The sequence below is a fragment of the Anguilla anguilla genome, chromosome 7, assembly GCF_013347855.1.
Source record: "Anguilla anguilla isolate fAngAng1 chromosome 7, fAngAng1.pri, whole genome shotgun sequence".
Classification (NCBI taxonomy): Eukaryota; Metazoa; Chordata; class Actinopteri; order Anguilliformes; family Anguillidae; genus Anguilla; species Anguilla anguilla.
The window spans coordinates 47,682,773-47,699,606 of record NC_049207.1 but is presented as its reverse complement, the minus strand read 5'-3'; the positions used below and the strand labels follow the sequence as shown (position 1 = coordinate 47,699,606).

At 46.1% G+C, this 16,834-nt stretch overlaps 1 protein-coding gene across 5 annotated transcripts in view; it reads left to right on the top strand.

Moving 5' to 3' along the window:
• The first annotated feature begins 1,968 nt into the window (after positions 1-1,968).
• The window catches only part of LOC118232415 (periphilin-1-like), a 30,114-nt gene continuing 15,248 nt past the window's right edge, over positions 1,969-16,834 (top strand). The window contains exons 1-7 of one of the 5 annotated variants that reach the window (XM_035427397.1): positions 1,969-2,161; positions 2,616-2,660; positions 3,589-3,656; positions 4,361-4,567; positions 5,551-5,618; positions 13,216-13,350; positions 14,204-14,379. In XM_035427397.1, the coding sequence (XP_035283288.1) occupies position 2,660; positions 3,589-3,656; positions 4,361-4,567; positions 5,551-5,618; positions 13,216-13,350; positions 14,204-14,379 (655 nt within the window). In that variant the 5' untranslated portion in view covers positions 1,969-2,161; positions 2,616-2,659. Of the gene's footprint in view, positions 2,162-2,188; positions 2,515-2,615; positions 2,661-3,588; positions 3,657-4,360; positions 4,568-5,550; positions 5,619-13,215; positions 13,351-14,203; positions 14,380-16,834 lie in introns of those variants that run through there. The other 4 variants (XM_035427398.1, XM_035427399.1, XM_035427401.1 and 1 more) reach the window with 4 other exon arrangements.

Here is a 16,834-nt window from a genome sequence, read left to right as displayed (position 1 = left end):
TTCAGGTCTATGTCATTTATTAAGCTTACTTGAATTACCCCCCCCCCCCCCCCCCCTTTGAATTCAGTTATAAAATTTCAAACAAAATTCAAACATTAAATATTGGTAATGTCAGTAGTAACCCAAAAAATCCCCTACAGGGCGTTTCAGTAACTATCGTAAAATAAATGCGAAACCACCATTATGTGGCTTGCTTGCGGTTGCAAGCTTATACAGTCTATGGTTGCGAGTAGCAGTATCCTGTGTAGCAGGACGTCACTCATATAAAATCTCGGGAAATTAATTCCTCAGCCGTTGTCAGTGTAATTCACGTCAATGAATGAGCACTGGGGTCCTGGGGAACATTACTCACGGGCCCTGTGGTCTAATGGTCGTATATATTCGAGTCGATGTGCTCTCGAGCCTGTGTTAGCGACACGGCTTCTCCATCACTGAGTAAAAGTATGTAAGTATGCATGACTGAGGAAAACCTGCTGTGTACCCCGTTTCCTACGCGTGCAGGAATCAATACGGCGCTCACTGGCTCAGATCCACGTGCTTCCCAGCTCATTTCTCTGAGGTGAGCTCTTTGAAGACTTTCTACTTAGCCGTAAGTCTGGCTTTGCGTTATAAATCAGGGCCTGGCTGCCGGGCCCTGCTCCAGCATTGCATCTGGCTTTCTGTCAGGGTAGTCTATCATCTTAAGCTCTTTTCTCTGATAGAAGGCAGGCGATGCAAGTGCTGGGCATGCTGGATCTGGTGTTTCGGCACAATGCTCAGCATGCATCTCTGCTCTACAGCTTCCTGCAGGAATGACAGGACAGCGCCTGGGATCCACATAATGTGGCAAAGAGATCAGAGATTGCAAACAAAATGTTCAGTAACTCAGTTGCCAAAGGTGGCACAGAGCAAGGCTGATTTATTCAAAGCGTTTTTTCTTGTTTTGTTTTTAGGTGGAGTTCACGTTTGAGGTACTGTGCAAATGTGTGTGTGCGTGCTCGTGTGTGAGTCTGTGTGTGTGTGAGAGAGATGTCCTAATGAAGAAAATAAACATACAACTATATTGTTAATACATTGGTGTGACAAAAAATCCCTTAGACACACTTTTCATACATAAATGTGCCTGTCTCAGTCACCAAGCTAGTCCTCATTACTGAAGAAAGTGTTCTTAAATGTGTGGCTTCCTTGAGTCCTGTAATTTAGAAGTATAACTTCCTTCTGCTGTTGGCGTTTTTTGCCTGTTTCTTTGTTTTGTGTCTGCTAGATGGCCATTGACCATTACATTGACGAAGGAGGGAGGGTTTTAGTAAACCGGTATTGGTAACCTCTGGTGAATATAGCCTGCCTGCACCAACAATTTGAAAGAATTATGAAAAAATAATTGAAAATATTTAAATTCTTTACTATGAAAAATAGTAAAGAATTCAAAGACCTTAGTATTGTTTTACAACATTTTATCAGTCCTTTACTTTCAGGAAAAGTCAGGAAAGTAAAGACTGCCTTTACAGTGAAGGCAATTTCTGTACTCAATTTTAAAAAATCTACTAATCCCTTTACTACTATGTTTTTAGCCATGTGAATTTTTAATGCATGCTACCCTTTGTTTTTTTCCCGATTTTTTTTATTGTCTTGTTTTATCAATGTTGTGGAAATGTATCACATTGTTGTTTTTGAAGGGTACAAGCGGATGCTTTTCAAGAGGAGCTTGTAGCATACATCAGGCTTCGAATAGTCCTGAATGAATTTCCTCTAGATCGCAATGTGCACAGCTACAGTAACTTCATGAAAATATCTACATGGCACCGAGACGGGAAAAACGAAATTGCAGCACATTTGAGCGATGGACGTACTGATCCATACTCCATAATCCAAAATCGACCAACACAGAAACCAGCCTCAGTGGACACCACACAAGAAAAGATTAATAACTAATGTGAATTCCACTAGTGTCCTTCAATGAGTTAAACGGATATCACACAGCGGAAATGACGACCCAAAAGGGAAACCATCGAAAGTAGAGGATATCACGTGTGTGCTAAAGATGGATGAATAGCTATAACCAGCTAGCTGGAAAACGTCAAATGTATATTTGAATCGAAGACTTTTCCCTTACTATTTATGTGAATAATATAAATGTTGTAGACTGGATAGGTCTAACGGTCTATTGCAGTTAACGACTCTGGTATGTTTGTTTCGTGCACAGAATTGTTGCTAGCCTGTTTGCTTGAGCATGTAATGTTATCTAGCTACGGAATCTTGGTGCAGTTTTTTTTACAGGCCCTTCCACTATCTCCGGTAATGCTAATGCAGTTTACACGTTTGTTGTGGAACAGTGGCCTACAACCTGTCTGCACTTTATAAATCGCAAAACAGTAGCTTTTGGCAGAATAGCTGGTACAAATAATCTTTGTAGCAGGATTAGTTAACATTAGCTAGCAAAGCTAAATTGTCCGTACAGTATTTGTGAAACTTTCTGATTTTTAAGTGCGTTTTCCGACTACGCTACGTATGTCTACGCTACATAAGTAGTACTATGTAAGTCTGCGCGTACTGGAATCAAACAGGTGGCGACAAGGAAACTGATCTAGCCCATTGAAGTGAATGTCCTGTGAATTTGCAACATTCCATTTGCGCAGGTTTGAGATTTCCAGCCACCAGTACTTCCTGAAGACATTAAAGGAGTAAGTTGTAATAATTTACTGTTATTTTGTAAATAAATTGTAAAAATATTTTGGTTCCAGCGCGTGTTTGACGAAAACAACGTTATGTCCTTTTGAAATAGCTGTCAACCTTATTCCCCAACGTTCCTTGTGCGCGAATAGCATGACCCGTAGGAAGTTCCGTTGTTTTTAACGTACGTCTAAAACGTACACAAGGGACGTTACTATTTGGAACAGGTGAACGTATTTGATGGCGCATTCAGAATCTTTTCCTGGGGGACAAATAGTCACCACTTTTAATTCAAATTATTGCCACATTTTGTTGGAAACATGTAAGTTACTTATTGGGAAAAAAACATGCACACTTGTTACCCGTAAATCTTGTCGGAGCATACAACAGTTCAGAAGACACTGTTTGTGCAATCTGCGTTGCTCAAACCGGTCTGGCAGTGTGCATGTGAGCCTACGGATGTAGACCGTCAAAACTGCACTGCTGGCTCCGCATCTTGTACCAAACACTGGGGACTGGTTTTTCTTGGAGCCTGTGGTAGCTATAAGTGTTTTGTGGTTTGATTCCCTTGAGGGGACTACGCACGCCTCTAGTGACCCTCCGGGGAGTGAACAGTGTGTTAGACAGCCCCCTGTGGGCGTCATTAACAACGTAGCCACATTTTAGCCAGGTAAAAAGTACCAATTTATCACTTTGGGGAAAAAAAACCACTGGGGCCTATTCAGAGAGTAATTGTAGGGTATAGTGAGCTTTCCTTGCTGCTGTTATTAAAAGCGGTAATTTGATATCTGTAATCATCGTTTAGCTGCGAACTAACACACAGTGTTCCACTAAAGCGTAATTGGCAGAAGGCACAGGTTTCTGTCCAGTGGGTTCTGTGTTTGGAGCGTTAATGAATATCCGTCTCTAAGTTTCACGTTCCCTTTGATCTTTTTTTAGTGGCGTACAGAAGAGACAGGAGCACTATCCGAGCAGCTTACGATGAGCATTTCCATCCAGAAAGGGAGGTGAGCGTCAGACGTACAAAATCATTTTATTTTGCGTCAGAAGAACTCGCACGTATCAGTAGCGTAGATTTAGGAAATGCTTTTAAATTTCTGTAAGTGTATGATTTGGGGCCTAATTTCGAAGGCCCCCTGCGTATGGGTTTTTTGTGATGAATGGAAAGTATTCACAGCAAGTGTTGTCTCAGTGAAGCGATGAGTCTGCGCTAATTACCTGAAATGATAAATGATTTCTGTCATGCTTTTAATTCCTCATCTTTTCCATTAATGCGTTCTTAAGTTATGTTTACACTTAATGTAAAAAGTCCCATAAGCACGTTTTGTACTGTCAGTCCCTAATTGGTAACGGAGCTGCAAAATGTGTATTGAAAAGGCATTGGCAGTTTTCTACGAAGGATTCCTTGAAAATTTTCTCATTTTCACTTACTCTCTCAAGATGAGCTGTCTGTCACTGTGAAAGCCACTCCCTTCAGTGCAAGCTCCACCCATATATATGAGAGTTAAACGATGGTTAATTAAAACAGTTCAGTGTCATGAAAGCAGACATTCCATTTCTTGCTCCTGGTGTAAAATTGTGTGACTCACCCCTGTGATCTTTTTTTAAAATGGTGAACCAGCGAGTGGATATATTAGGAGAGCAGGGTTTTGAGATGGTTTTTGCATTAAGTTTGGGGATGACTCTCTTTGCGTGTCTTTTTTTTCTCCAGATGCCCTACAACAGAGTGGTGAATATGGCTGAGAGGAGGGGAGACTTCAACAGACCCGAGGAAGCCTACCACAGAGATTTTGACTACGACGGCCCGCGGTACTACCCAAACGGAGGCCCCCGCAATTACCACGGAGACGACCACAGAGGGTACCACGAGAACGCTCACTTTGGGAACGTGCGCAGGAACGCCCCCCCCTCCCGAAGGGTGAGCCGTACCCCTCGCGCACCGAAGCAACAACTTGGATAAAACCTGTGTTCACCGACTGTGTGAATGGGTTAACCCGCATTGTACACAGGGTTTCGGTCATTTTAAAAGAATTAAAAACTCCGTTGAACATTATTCTCAGTTTTGAGTAAATTTTCTGAACAGGAAATGTGGGGTTATGCTTAAATGCAGCACTTTTTGGAAGACTTTTTTTTGTTGTTGCCATTTTCATGATTTATAATTCTACCTCTCTACTTGGCCTGAATAGAAACAAGCCAAGCTTGTTTCTGTTATGATGTGTAATATTACAGTCTGTCTTGTGGATCTGAAATATGAACCCGGCTTCATCCATATAATTATCTGCCCTGCCAGGTAGGCAGGGAGTCAGGTTACGCTTATTAAACGTGTGCACGTTTGAGGGAGTGGGTATCATATCACTACTGACAGCTTACAGTCGCCCCCTTGTGGAATACTGAGTTTTACAAGCTGCTTATCCTCGCTCTAATGCCACCTGGTGCTTGTACACAAGACATGCGGGCATAGCTCCAAATCACCATCTTCGAATGAACTGTACAGCCAGAATTTTGTAATGGTTCAGTGTACATTGCATCTAGTTCAAAGAAAAAGTTTGTTTTGTGTGGGGCTTTTAATCCAGTCAGTCATGCTAAGTTCCTCCGAGGACTAGAGGAGATATGTATGCGAAACACTTATTATATAGGCAAGTTGTCGATCACAAGCAGGCTTTTGCATTGTTGTGGTCAGATGCTTATCGCCCATGTCCAGTGAGTGCTGCGGAGATCTGCTGACATGAATATTAAACCCAGAAATGTCCGTTATGAAGAGCTGTGCTACAACATATTTAGAAATGGCTGTATAGAAAAATGGTCTGTCTTTCTGACTGACTGACTGACTGATTGGTTTGTTGGTCAAACTGCCTGTTTTTTGATTGGTTAATTGATCGAGTGGTTGTGGTTTTCTCACAGGAGGAGGGGTACCACTATTACAGGGGATCCAGGGACGATTCCCAGGGGGGGCGACAGATGGAGTTCAGGTAAGGCCGAACTCCTGCCTCTCAAATGGGGGGGAGGGGTGCGCTTGTCTGTCTCATGTCTGTTTGAAGCATCGGAACCCGTTGCCGTAACTCCCAGTCCTTCTCATCAGAGCTTTGGGCTCGTATTCATAAAGCATCTGAGCAGCATCTTGCCCTGGATCAGTCTTCCCCTGTTCATCTCTTAACCATTATGAGCGGGCATGGCAGAACTGATCCTGGATCAGCACTCTTACTCAGAGATGCTTTGTGAATACTGGGCCTGGCTTCACCTCCTCGGTTCGCTGTGATGGGTGGAATATAACCCAGTGTCTGTGTACAGCCCATTCGTGTCTGTGAACAGTTCACATCAATGATTTTCCCTCCTGAAATCATTAGTTAAAATGTAGGGTCAGTAAAGAGGTGACATCACTTTTACAGTCATCAGCACAAGTACAATACGATGACTTCCTTATGTGCTGTGAGCGTGTCTAGGACAGAATCTATGGCCCAGTCTAAAACGTGTTAGTGTGCTTGCTGTAATTCTGTAGACTTATCATAAATTGTTCTGCTAGGTTTGCCATGAGGTGTTGCACAATCAAAGGACAGAAAAGCAGTATTTAAAAAAGAAAAAAAAAGATAGCGAGTTTTGAAATGGTCGTCGTTGGCGCATTGAGCGACCTCGGGATTCGGTCACAGGGTTTGTGGGAAAGGGAGCTGGAGTCTCGGGCTCTCCGGGGGTCTCTCTTCCGGAGCAGGTTTTGGGAGAGCGCTCGGGTCCCGCGCTCGGCCGCGGATCTTGGCAGGTCGCGGCGCGAGCCGAAACCACGGCCTCTTTCAAAGGCGCGCGAGGAACCGGGCCGGAACCCAAGGCAAACAAAGCCCCGGCTGTCGGGGAGGGCGTTTTCCGCGACACGGAAAGTTTGTTCCGCCGCATTTGTGCAATTACAGGAAAAAACCCCTCGGAAACGCGAGCCAGGGCCTCCGAACGGAGAGCTCTGAGCGGCGAGGGGGAAGGCTAACCTGCGCAGAATTTACGCTCAAATTGGGCTACATCTGCTGGCAGGAAGACTGGAAACCAAATACAGGAGAGTGTGTCCGTGAAATTAAGAGAAACGTCTGCGTGCTTATTACTTTCATAAAAACTTCCATGTGGTTAAACCCAAAACATTGAGTTTTGTTGTGCGTGTGAATGTCATAACTGTATTCAGATTGTTAAACTCCTGATTAAGCTTCACTGAAATTAATGCGTATATTGTTATTATTTGGTGTTTATTGTAAAAGCTTAACTTGATGTAGTTGATGAATTGTCCATAGAATCCCATTAATGAACTCGTCTACAGATGCAGCAAAAATGATATGTATATTTTAGGGCTTTATATGACAGTGTGTGCATGGTGAACCAATGGGAGGCCAAAAAAAAAAAAAAACCACTTGATTCCAGTTATGGGCTGCAGGGGGAGATAGTACTCTTTTTTTCAGTCTGAAAGAATGGGCCACTGTCTTAGTGAGGCAGGAATATTTACTCAGTTCTGTGGGTTTCTGGGTTATGAGTTTCCCCCACAGAGCTGCATCTGAGATGGTCATAAGTGTCTTTTTATGTGTAGTTCTCACAAACGCAGCTGTTGAGTGCAGTGTGCGGTTAATGCACAGTAACTGGATTTCATTTGGCTGGAGTGTCCTCCAAAGTTTTTTTTATTTTTATTACATATCTTGATATCTTTCAAATGGATAAGATTCAAGTTGCTTGAAGCTTTCCTGCCTGCTTGCATTCCTCTTTAGGAGCTTCATCGTGTTAGGCTAACTGTAAAAACCTTTACTTCAATTCCCGGTTAGCACACTTCAGTTTTCAGGAGTTAAAAGCTCCTAAAATGGCAGTGCCGTAGAGCCGCGCTGGGCCCAGTTTTGGGCCGTTTGTGTGGTCTGGAGGTTGATGGTCTGTCCCCAGTGGGCTGTTGGGCTGTGTCCAGCTCACGTGGGGGAGTGGGGATTTGTGGGGGTGGGGGGGGGGGATAGTGTCCAGACTCCAGACTCCAGATGAACTTCCCAGACTCCTGGGCGACGCTGAGGGGCCTGGGGGTCCACAGCAGGGGCCCCTGAGGGCCACAGCGACCCTCGCGGTCAGAGCGGACAGGCGACGGGATTACCCAGGGCACACTGCTCTTTTGTGTGGCCTCTGACCTCCCCCGACGGGTTTGGGATAACGAGCTAAACGAGGACTGGTTGATTGCCAGGGAGCCCGTCCCCTCCCCCCTTCCCTTGAACCCTCAAAGTCACCTCTTTAACCTTTCCCCTTGGCTTTAATGGCCCCCAAAGCTGTTTCACAGAGTCCTAATTATTAAACCGTAATTATTTAGGTGTGTGTAATTTATTTTTGCAGGTTTGAGTTTAATTTTTGTCATTTTTTTTTTTTTTAGGACGCGATTGAAGATAAAACTAGAGACATGGTTGTTCAGACAAAGGCACAGGAACCAATGTATATCTTGAATTGTTTAAAAAAAATTTTTTTTTAAAAGATATTTATACCCATGGAAAATGTAATGTACTCTTGAAAACAATCATATTTCTTTAGAAAAGGGAAGGTTCCTCCCCCTGTGGTGATAAAAATGTCCTCGCTGTGCGTTGATATCCAGGTGTCTGGGTGCCTACTTTCCCTCTGGTGTTGTGTCAGCAGGCTTTTATCCTCTCCTGGAAAGGGGTGGAGAGTTTGAGAACTACATCTCCCCTGCTCAGGTCTGGGAGGGTTTTGGATTAATCACCTTTATCTTACTTTATTTAACCGGGTAGGTCACCCGAGTCCACCTCTCTAGTGATTGGCGGGGCATGCACACGTTGGTTAGCCAATCAGATTTTGGTGTAGTATCATTAGGTCTGTAGATGGACAGTAGCCAGGGCCAAAGTGGTTAACCACGCCCACTCTTTGGTGGCCACAGTGAGTCGGGACTTACATGGCTCAGCCAACGGACAGAGTGCGTGTCACGGTGTCCCCCAGCCTTACCTGCGTGTGGTCACCTGTCTGCGGCATTGAGGCCCCCACCTGTGTTGTCTGGGTCCAATGCAACGGAAGTTGTGAGATTGTTGAGGTTTAATGTAGGAGGGTTTCTGATTGTTGGTTTAATTTAGGCTTATTGGTTTCATTCTTTGGTCCTGATGTAAGTACTCTTCCATGCATGCCGGAGAACAGAGGTCAGTTTGATCCTGTACCGTTTTCCGTAACTGAGCCAACGCTCCTTTGAATGGAGTTAATAATGTTGAACTATTGAATTAATTCACTGTGGCTTAGATCTTTTCTGACTGCAGGCAACGGAGGAAGAAAACATCTGCTGGGGAGTAGCTGTTCCGTTAGCCGTTTTAGTTGCGTTAGAGTGGCATTTGTCCTCCTGTCACCCCCTCCGCTAGTGAAACGGCACTGGTTAGTAGCAGTACGTCATACGGGCGCCTGCTCTCTCATGTAACTCCGAGTGTCACGTTTCACCCTTTTACAACGGAGAAAGAATTCGGAGAGATCTGAGGGTAAAAAGAGGCTAAACAAATGTACATTTGCTCCTTGTGACCGACAGAGTTAGCGTACCCTTGATGACTTGATGACAATTTTGAAAGGTGAGCCTCTTTTTTTTTCAGATGTCTTTTTTTCTTTTTCTTTTTTTTTTAAACGTGAAATGGTTTTATAGGATTAGGAAAGGGGGGGGGGGGGCGTAAGGCTAAGGTGGGGGGAGTGGGAGGTGCGGCGGTTTTGGCGGAAAGGCCCCCGCGGTAATTCACTCCCGGAGCAAATGGCCGACCAGGTTTCGGGAGGCACTTCAAACGGGGCCCCGGGGCCGTAAAAAAAAAAAATCCGGCGGGGGGGGGGGGGGGGGCCGTTTGAGCGTCTGCCCTTTGTTAGGGGAGCAGCCCGGGGGGGTTCGGCGTAAGGTCAGGGAGAGAACCAGGTGCCCCCCGATTCGGGCCCCGCCCCCCCGGCTCGACGCTACGGCCCGTCGTATAGCGCCGCGTCGCGCGGTCGCGGAAAGCCGGCGACGGACGGATCGGGAGTCTGAAACAAAGGGGGGGGGGGGGGTGGAGGGGGGAGCAAACGTTTGGACTTTTACTGCAGTTTGTACAGATGTGCGTTTAAAAAATAAAAAAAGAGAGAGAGAGAAGACAACGGGAGGAAGAAAACGACTTCCTCACTAGCGGCCGATGCCGGAGGTGCTTCAGAGTGCGCGTCGCGTTTAAGGCTAATTTAGCGTCCCCGTAGCATATCTGGCGCACACTGATTTATGGGGCATTGTGAGCGAATGTAAACTTACTGGGCCTATCTGATGGTGCGCAGGCTGTGCTGGAATGCGGGCCAAGGAGAGTGTGGATGTAGGGAACTGGATACCTGGAGCGTTTTTATAGGGACGGGCGGGTTTTATGGGCTGTGGGTGGTATCGCGTTGCGGCTGGAAATAAGTTAATCAACTCTGCCTTCTTCCCTCCTTTTTTCACCCTTTCCTTCAGCCTGCCGTTGAGTCCTTTCACCAGAAACAGACGTCTGTGTCGTTCGGTCTTCAGGAACGGGGACAGATTGACCCGGTGTTTAAGTGCTTTGTTTGTTTGTGCTGTCACTTTGTTGCAGTTTTATTAGGTTTGTGTGCTGTTGAGCCGTATTCTCTACCCTGTTGAGGGGTAATCCTGGTATCTGTACGAGGCGGAAGGTGTGTACAAGTAATGACTCAGCGCAGGTAGCCACACCTGTACCCCTCCGTGTGTATTTAAATACTCAGGGGAGAGGACCCCAAAAGCGTGTCGAACAGGTGTGGACATCGGGTCAGATCGCCCCGGCAACAGACCGGAGGCTGCACATCTGCATCCTATCGGCCACGCCGGGGGGAGGTCGGTCCGTCCGGGGGCGTCGTCCGCACCCCGACAGTCACCGGGTCGCCGGGGTCGTTCCCAGACTCCTCCGGTTTCGGGCTTCCACGGCAACGGCTCAGCCGTGAACTTAAAAGGAAGAGTCGGGTTAGGAAAATAAACGGCAAAGTCGCAGTGAACGGGTAGATGGGCTTCTCTCCCGTCCTTTTTACCGCCCCTTTAAAAGCCGGCGGTGTCTGCGGACCACCAGCGGACACGGCTCGCACCGGCCGCCGTGCTCCCCCTCTTCCTCTTCAGTTCACGGCCTCGTAAAAATACCCCAGAGTTTGCCCTGGAGTTTTTCGGGCCTAGCTAGCCGATGTGTTTTAGCCGCGCGCCCAAGCAAAGGGGTTTCCTGCCCCGGTTAGCAGGAGCATGAGTTTGAGGGGAGTATGTGGGTTTGTTACTGGGAGTGTGAGATTGAGGGGAGTATGTGGGTTTGTTACTGGGAGTGTGAGATTGAGGGGAGTATGTGGGTTTGTTACTGGGAGTGTGAGTTTGAGGGGAGTATGTGGGTTTGTTACTGGGAGTGTGAGATTGAGGGGAGTATGTGGGTTTGTTACTGGGAGTGTGAGTTTGAGGGCAGTATGTGGGTTTGTTACTGGGAGTGTGAGTTTGAGGGCAGTATGTGGGTTTGTTACTGGGAGTGTGAGTTTGAGGGGAGTATGTGGGTTTGTTACTGGGAGTGTGAGTTTGAGGGGAGTATGTGGGTTTGTTACTGGGAGTGTGAGTTTGAGGGGAGTATGTGGGTTTGTTACTGGGAGTGTGAGTTTGAGGGGAGTATGTGGGTTTGTTACTAGGAGTGTGAGTTTGAGGGGAGTATGTGGGTTTGTTACTGGGAGTGTGAGTTTGAGGGGAGTATGTGGGTTTGTTACTGGGAGTGTGAGTTTGAGGGGAGTATGTGGGTTTGTTCCTGGGAGTGTGAGTTTGAGGGGAGTATGTGGGTTTGTTACTGGGAGTGTGAGTTTGAGGGGAGTATGTGGGTTTGTTACTGGGAGTGTGAGTTTGAGGGGAGTATGTGGGTTTGTTACTGGGAGTCTGAGTTTGAGGGGAGTATGTGGGTTTGTTACTGGGAGTGTGAGTTTGAGGGGAGTATGTGGGTTTGTTACTGGGAGTCTGAGTTTGAGGGGAGTATGTGGGTTTGTTACTGGGAGTGTGAGTTTGAGGGGAGTACACAGGTTTGTTAGCGAGAGTGAATTTGAGGGGAGTATGTGGGTTTGTTACTGGGAGTGTGAGTTTGAGGGGAGTATGTGGGTTTGTTACTGGGAGTGTGAGTTTGAGGGGAGTATGTGGGTTTGTTACTGGGAGTGTGAGTTTGAGGGGAGTATGTGGGTTTGTTACTGGGAGTGTGAGTTTGAGGGGAGTATGTGGGTTTGTTACTGGGAGTGTGAGTTTGAGGGGAGTACACAGGTTTGTTAGCGAGAGTGTGAATTTGAGGACAGTATGCAGGTGTGTAAGTGTGCCGTTGCCTAAGGCAGCGGCATCTTGGTTCCGGAATCCTCCGTGCTGCGCTCATCTTTACCTGACTCTGTGCTGTCACAGCACAAGAGGGGCTCTCCAGAGGAAACAAATGGGCTGCTTTCCCTACTGAAGGAAAAAAATGTGGAGCATTGTCACTTCCTCCTTAAACCTTTCGAGCTTACATTTAAAGTTACGGGACCTTCACATGCATTATGAAACCGCATATATGCCTTGTCTGGTTGTTGCAGTAGTGTAGCGTCTGACATTGCAATTCTGCTTTGATATTTCGATGTCTTATTTGTCTTTTTCTTTTTTTTTTCTTTTTCTTTTTTTTTTTTTTAGAGAGAGCCGTTTGAAAGCTGAAACTTTCGCAGGAGAGCCCCGATCATAACTGAGAGATATGCTAGACCCAGATCAGTGTGAACAGTCCCCGTAACGGCAGTCTTTATGGCCGTGCGCCTGTAACTGTACCTGTGATACCACGAAAAGCCTGATCAACGGAGCTTAGGGCTCCACTCGATACGGCTGGATTGGTGGAGAATTACACTGTATCCAGGCGGATTAGCAGTTTCCCTTTACAGTCCAGGCACTTTCTGTCAGATTAACTTAAAAAGCTTTGCGCATAACTGCCACCATATCCTGGCTTGAAGATAAGTTAGAATTTTTTTTTATTTATTTTTTTGTTAAGTGTTGAATTTGAGCTGTGCTAGCTGATAGCACTCCCTGCTCCGGTGCTGCTAATCGGTGTGTTGAGTGCAGAAGAAGGGCAGTTCCTTCCAATTTCCTAATATTTTCAGAGTTTCTAACTTCTTTTTTCTTTTCTTTCCTTTTTCCTTTCTTTCTTTGTTGGTTTTTCTTTTCTTTTCAAATAAAACATCAAAATCAAATATCCGTCACCTGTGGGAAGTGTAACCACACAGGCACACATTCACACACACATACACATTGCGCGCGCACACACACACACACATACATATACAAACATATACATGCAGGCACAAATTTAGTTTTAATTGCTGTGTGAGAATTTGTGGTGAGACTAGTTACACACTTGACAAACCTTATCCCAAAATCTACCAACTGAATTTTTACAGTAAATGGTAAATATATTTTTAATTGGAAACTGAATAATGGATGCAAAATGAACTTGACGCACTCCTTTAGTAACACTACAACATTTTGGAAATAGAATCTTAGAACCGGTTGCGATTTGGTGAATGTGATGTGATATTTGATGTTTGGTTTTTTATTCATTTTTCTGTGATTTTTTTTTTTTTGCCTCTCAGAGCCAACAGCAGAGCGGGCCCCCCACCCAACGTTAGAGCTCAGGGCTTCTGTCCCGCCCCCAGGAGCTTGTCCAACGTAGTCCCCGAAGTCGCTGATGACACGCTAATGCAGGCCATTCTGAACTTGGAGCGAGGGTACGCCCACCTGTCTGGTGCATTGTGGGAGTGAGGGTTATTTGGTGTGCGGCAAGCAAGGGGGAGGCCAGGAGTGAAAGGTAGACGAGCTCATTAGTTCCATTACCCAGCAGGCAGTTCTGCCGCACCTCCCCCCCCCCCTTTCCACCCCTCCCGTCTTTAGACTCAGTAGGGTTTTCTCTTTCTTTTTTTTTTTTGTGTGTGTCCTGGGAATGGTTTTGATCAAAGTCCAATAAAGGGTTAACCTCTGATTTTGCTTTGATTGTTATGCCATTGGCTGCTCTTTATGCGAGGAGTGACATGGTTTGGAAGCCCAATCAGAACCAGGGCATCCAAACGGCCCTGGTCCCCTTTCCCATAATTTCACTTTAAATTCAGTCGAACAAATGGAACGTCAGGGCGTTCCCCAAGACCTTGACTTTACGTCCTTCTTCGTCCCACGAGATGGCTGATCTGATTTCCCCTCCTCTTGTTTAATCTGGGGTAAAGAAAAATGTTCCGTCTGTGAGTGTCTCCTCGTATAAGACGCACCTCATCTCATTTGGAGGGAGAAGATAATAAAATGTGTGAATCGGGGGTGATTTGTTTTCTTTTTTTTTAGGAATCCGCATGTGCGTGAGTGTGTTTGTGTTTGTCTGTGTGTGTGTGCGCGCGCGCATGTGTGTGTGTACATGCGCATGAGTGTGTTTGTCTGTGTGTGTGTGTGTGTGTGCGCGCATGCGTGTGTGTACATGCGCGTGTGTGTGTGCGCTCTCTACCTCAGTGTGCACTCGGTGGTGGTGGTGTTGTGATCGCAGCTCTGTCCCTGTACCGCTGATGCTCTGTTTTTTCACCGTCTCTTCCCTCCCCACAGGGAGGACCGGGATCACTTCCGGAGGAAGAGCTCCTTCCCCCCGCAGCGGGACAGGTCCCCCCCCAAGCGGGACGTCCCGCACTCGCCGCACAGCCGCTCCGGGTCCAGCGTGAGCAGTCGCAGCTACTCTCCCGAAAAGAGCAAGAGCTACTCCTTCCAGAAGCTGCAGAAGAGCAGTACGTGTCCCCCCCCAGCCCCTCCCTACCCTGTCCCACGAACCACCTGTTAATCTAACTTATACATTTAATTGCTCAGAAACACAAAATAATAATAATAATAATACACATGTTGATTTCAATTGTGGCGCAGTGATTAATCACAGTAATAATTTCCATTTTGAATCATTTCTCCAAAGCGTCCGGCGGTGAACGAGCTCGGTGGACCGCTTTAGGGAAATAACTGCAACATGGCGGTCGTTGCAGACAAATGGGTTCCTTTCCCCCAGCATAATTACTTGTGAGAATGATTTGTGGGTCGGCTGCATATAGCGGAATTTACTTCATAATGAAATGCATTCTTAGAAATCGTTTGCGAGACTGGAATTGTTTCCGGAATATTGTTTAGATCCCTCATCGTGTCAATTTTTTTTCTGCGTTTCAATGGAAAACATTTTCAGATGATTTTTAAGAAAGGTGATTGGTTAGAATAATCAATGACAAAATAATTCATAGCACCAGCCATACAAATCAGGCAGGGATGGGATTTTTCTCTAATTATTTTAGATATAAACCATTTGAGTGGTGGTACTAACCTGGAATCAGTTGTCCCCCGTCTGTGTTTCAGACTTACCCATTACGAGATTACAGTAAGAGCTGATCCTAGATTAGGGACTGTATTCATGAATCATCTTGTGGTGGTTTCCCTTCTCCATATCCAAAATGTGATTGTCCTCATATACCTCCCCAGTCTTTGCCCTACTTGGATAAGTGGTGCTTATTGTGCGAAACGTAACGTTTGGCCTGTTGGGTCTTTCCCTCTTCCAGCAGGGAGTCTTGACCCTGGTGCTGGGGATTTAACAGACCAGTCCATTTTATTTTAATTTTTATCTCCCACTGAAGAGGATGCACCCCCCCCACCGCCCCCCAGACCCCACACCGTGTCCTCTTTGATATCTTCAAGGCGGAGTTCAATGCCGAACGCACTTTCATGCCGAAGGAGAGCCAGAGCGCTCCGCTCCTAATTTTATCAGGGCTCCCCATCTAAATCCACGATTGAAGCCTGCAGTCTCTCTCGAACCTGAGCCAGATGATAATTTGAAACACCGTTTGGTCACCAGTTAAAATTCCTGCGGATTGCAGCCACTTTAAAAAGTATTTGTTTTCACAAATAGCCAGAGTATATCTCCTGGGTGGATCTCCAGGATCATATTTTATCATGGTCCAAAGAGCAGATGTGATTTTGTCCTAAGTTTGGCCCGGTTGGATAGTCAGACGAACCAGGCCAATTCCAGGGGCCCCTGTGCTGTGACTGTCAGTTTGTGATGTCACTGATATCTCCAGGTGTGGATTGCGCAGGGCAGGGCGTCTTCGGAGGGGCGTGTCCCTCCCACAGAACCCTGGGAAAGTCGTTGAGGGTGGGTCAGTGCTGACGCTGGCGTTTAGTGGAGACCTGGCTTCGTTCACTGCCGCTTTAGCGTTAGCCGCGCGGATTCGCCTAGCCTCTCACCGGCAGCCGTGCACGACGGGCGTGGCCTTTATTCACATCGTCCTGTCATGCATACTCTGAATTGCTTCTGAAAGTGGCTGTTAGTAGATATGGATTATATGTAAAAGAACGTAAGCTGTGTAAGTCACTTTGGATAAGAATGTCTGCTAAATGTCTGAAATGTAAATTTAGATGTGATTTATAGAGTACAGGACCAAAGGAGAAGTCTAGAATAGTGGGGAAACATGAAAGCGAATAGACGTTATGCATTTTAAAATAAATGCATGTGCGCAGGTGTGTGCTCCTTCAGCCGTGGCTGGTTTCAGTTCGGTGGAGTGGTTTCTGTTAGGCCGCAGTCATGAGATCATTTGATGAATTGAGTGTTTGACTCCGTATTCTGTTTTCAACTATTATTTCAGAAAAACCTATTTCCCTCTTCTGTTTTGAACCATCTGTCCGAACGTGAAGCCGCACGTCGTGTGCAGAATGATGTCACGCGTTTCCCGTTCTTCCGAGCTCTCAGATTGGTCCGAGCTGCAGTAACCCGTTGTTAACGGGACGGGGGGCAGTGGGCGCGGTCTGCACTTAATACACAGCTGGGGTGCACGGCGAGGCTGGAACACGTTCGGGATTTTATGCCAAACCCCACTCTTGAATTTTTAATTGGCTTTTTATTCTCTGATATTTTTAGTTTCAGATCATAGAGGTGACTTTGCATAAAAGACTGACTTTCCTTGCCATTTGCTGTCAGTCTACCCCTTCTTTTTCCTGAATACTATTACAGACTGACAATTTACCTCATCAGCATATTGAAGACACACAGAACATAAAGCACAGTGCACTACAGTGCAGGATAAGCGGAGAATTGTTCATGGTCAATAGGTATATACGGTAGACAGGCAAACCTTGGTAAGCCTTTTTGATTTATTTTCTGTTTTAAGTATTAACACAGTGCCCTTCACTGTCTCAGCCGGAACCTTCCAGGTG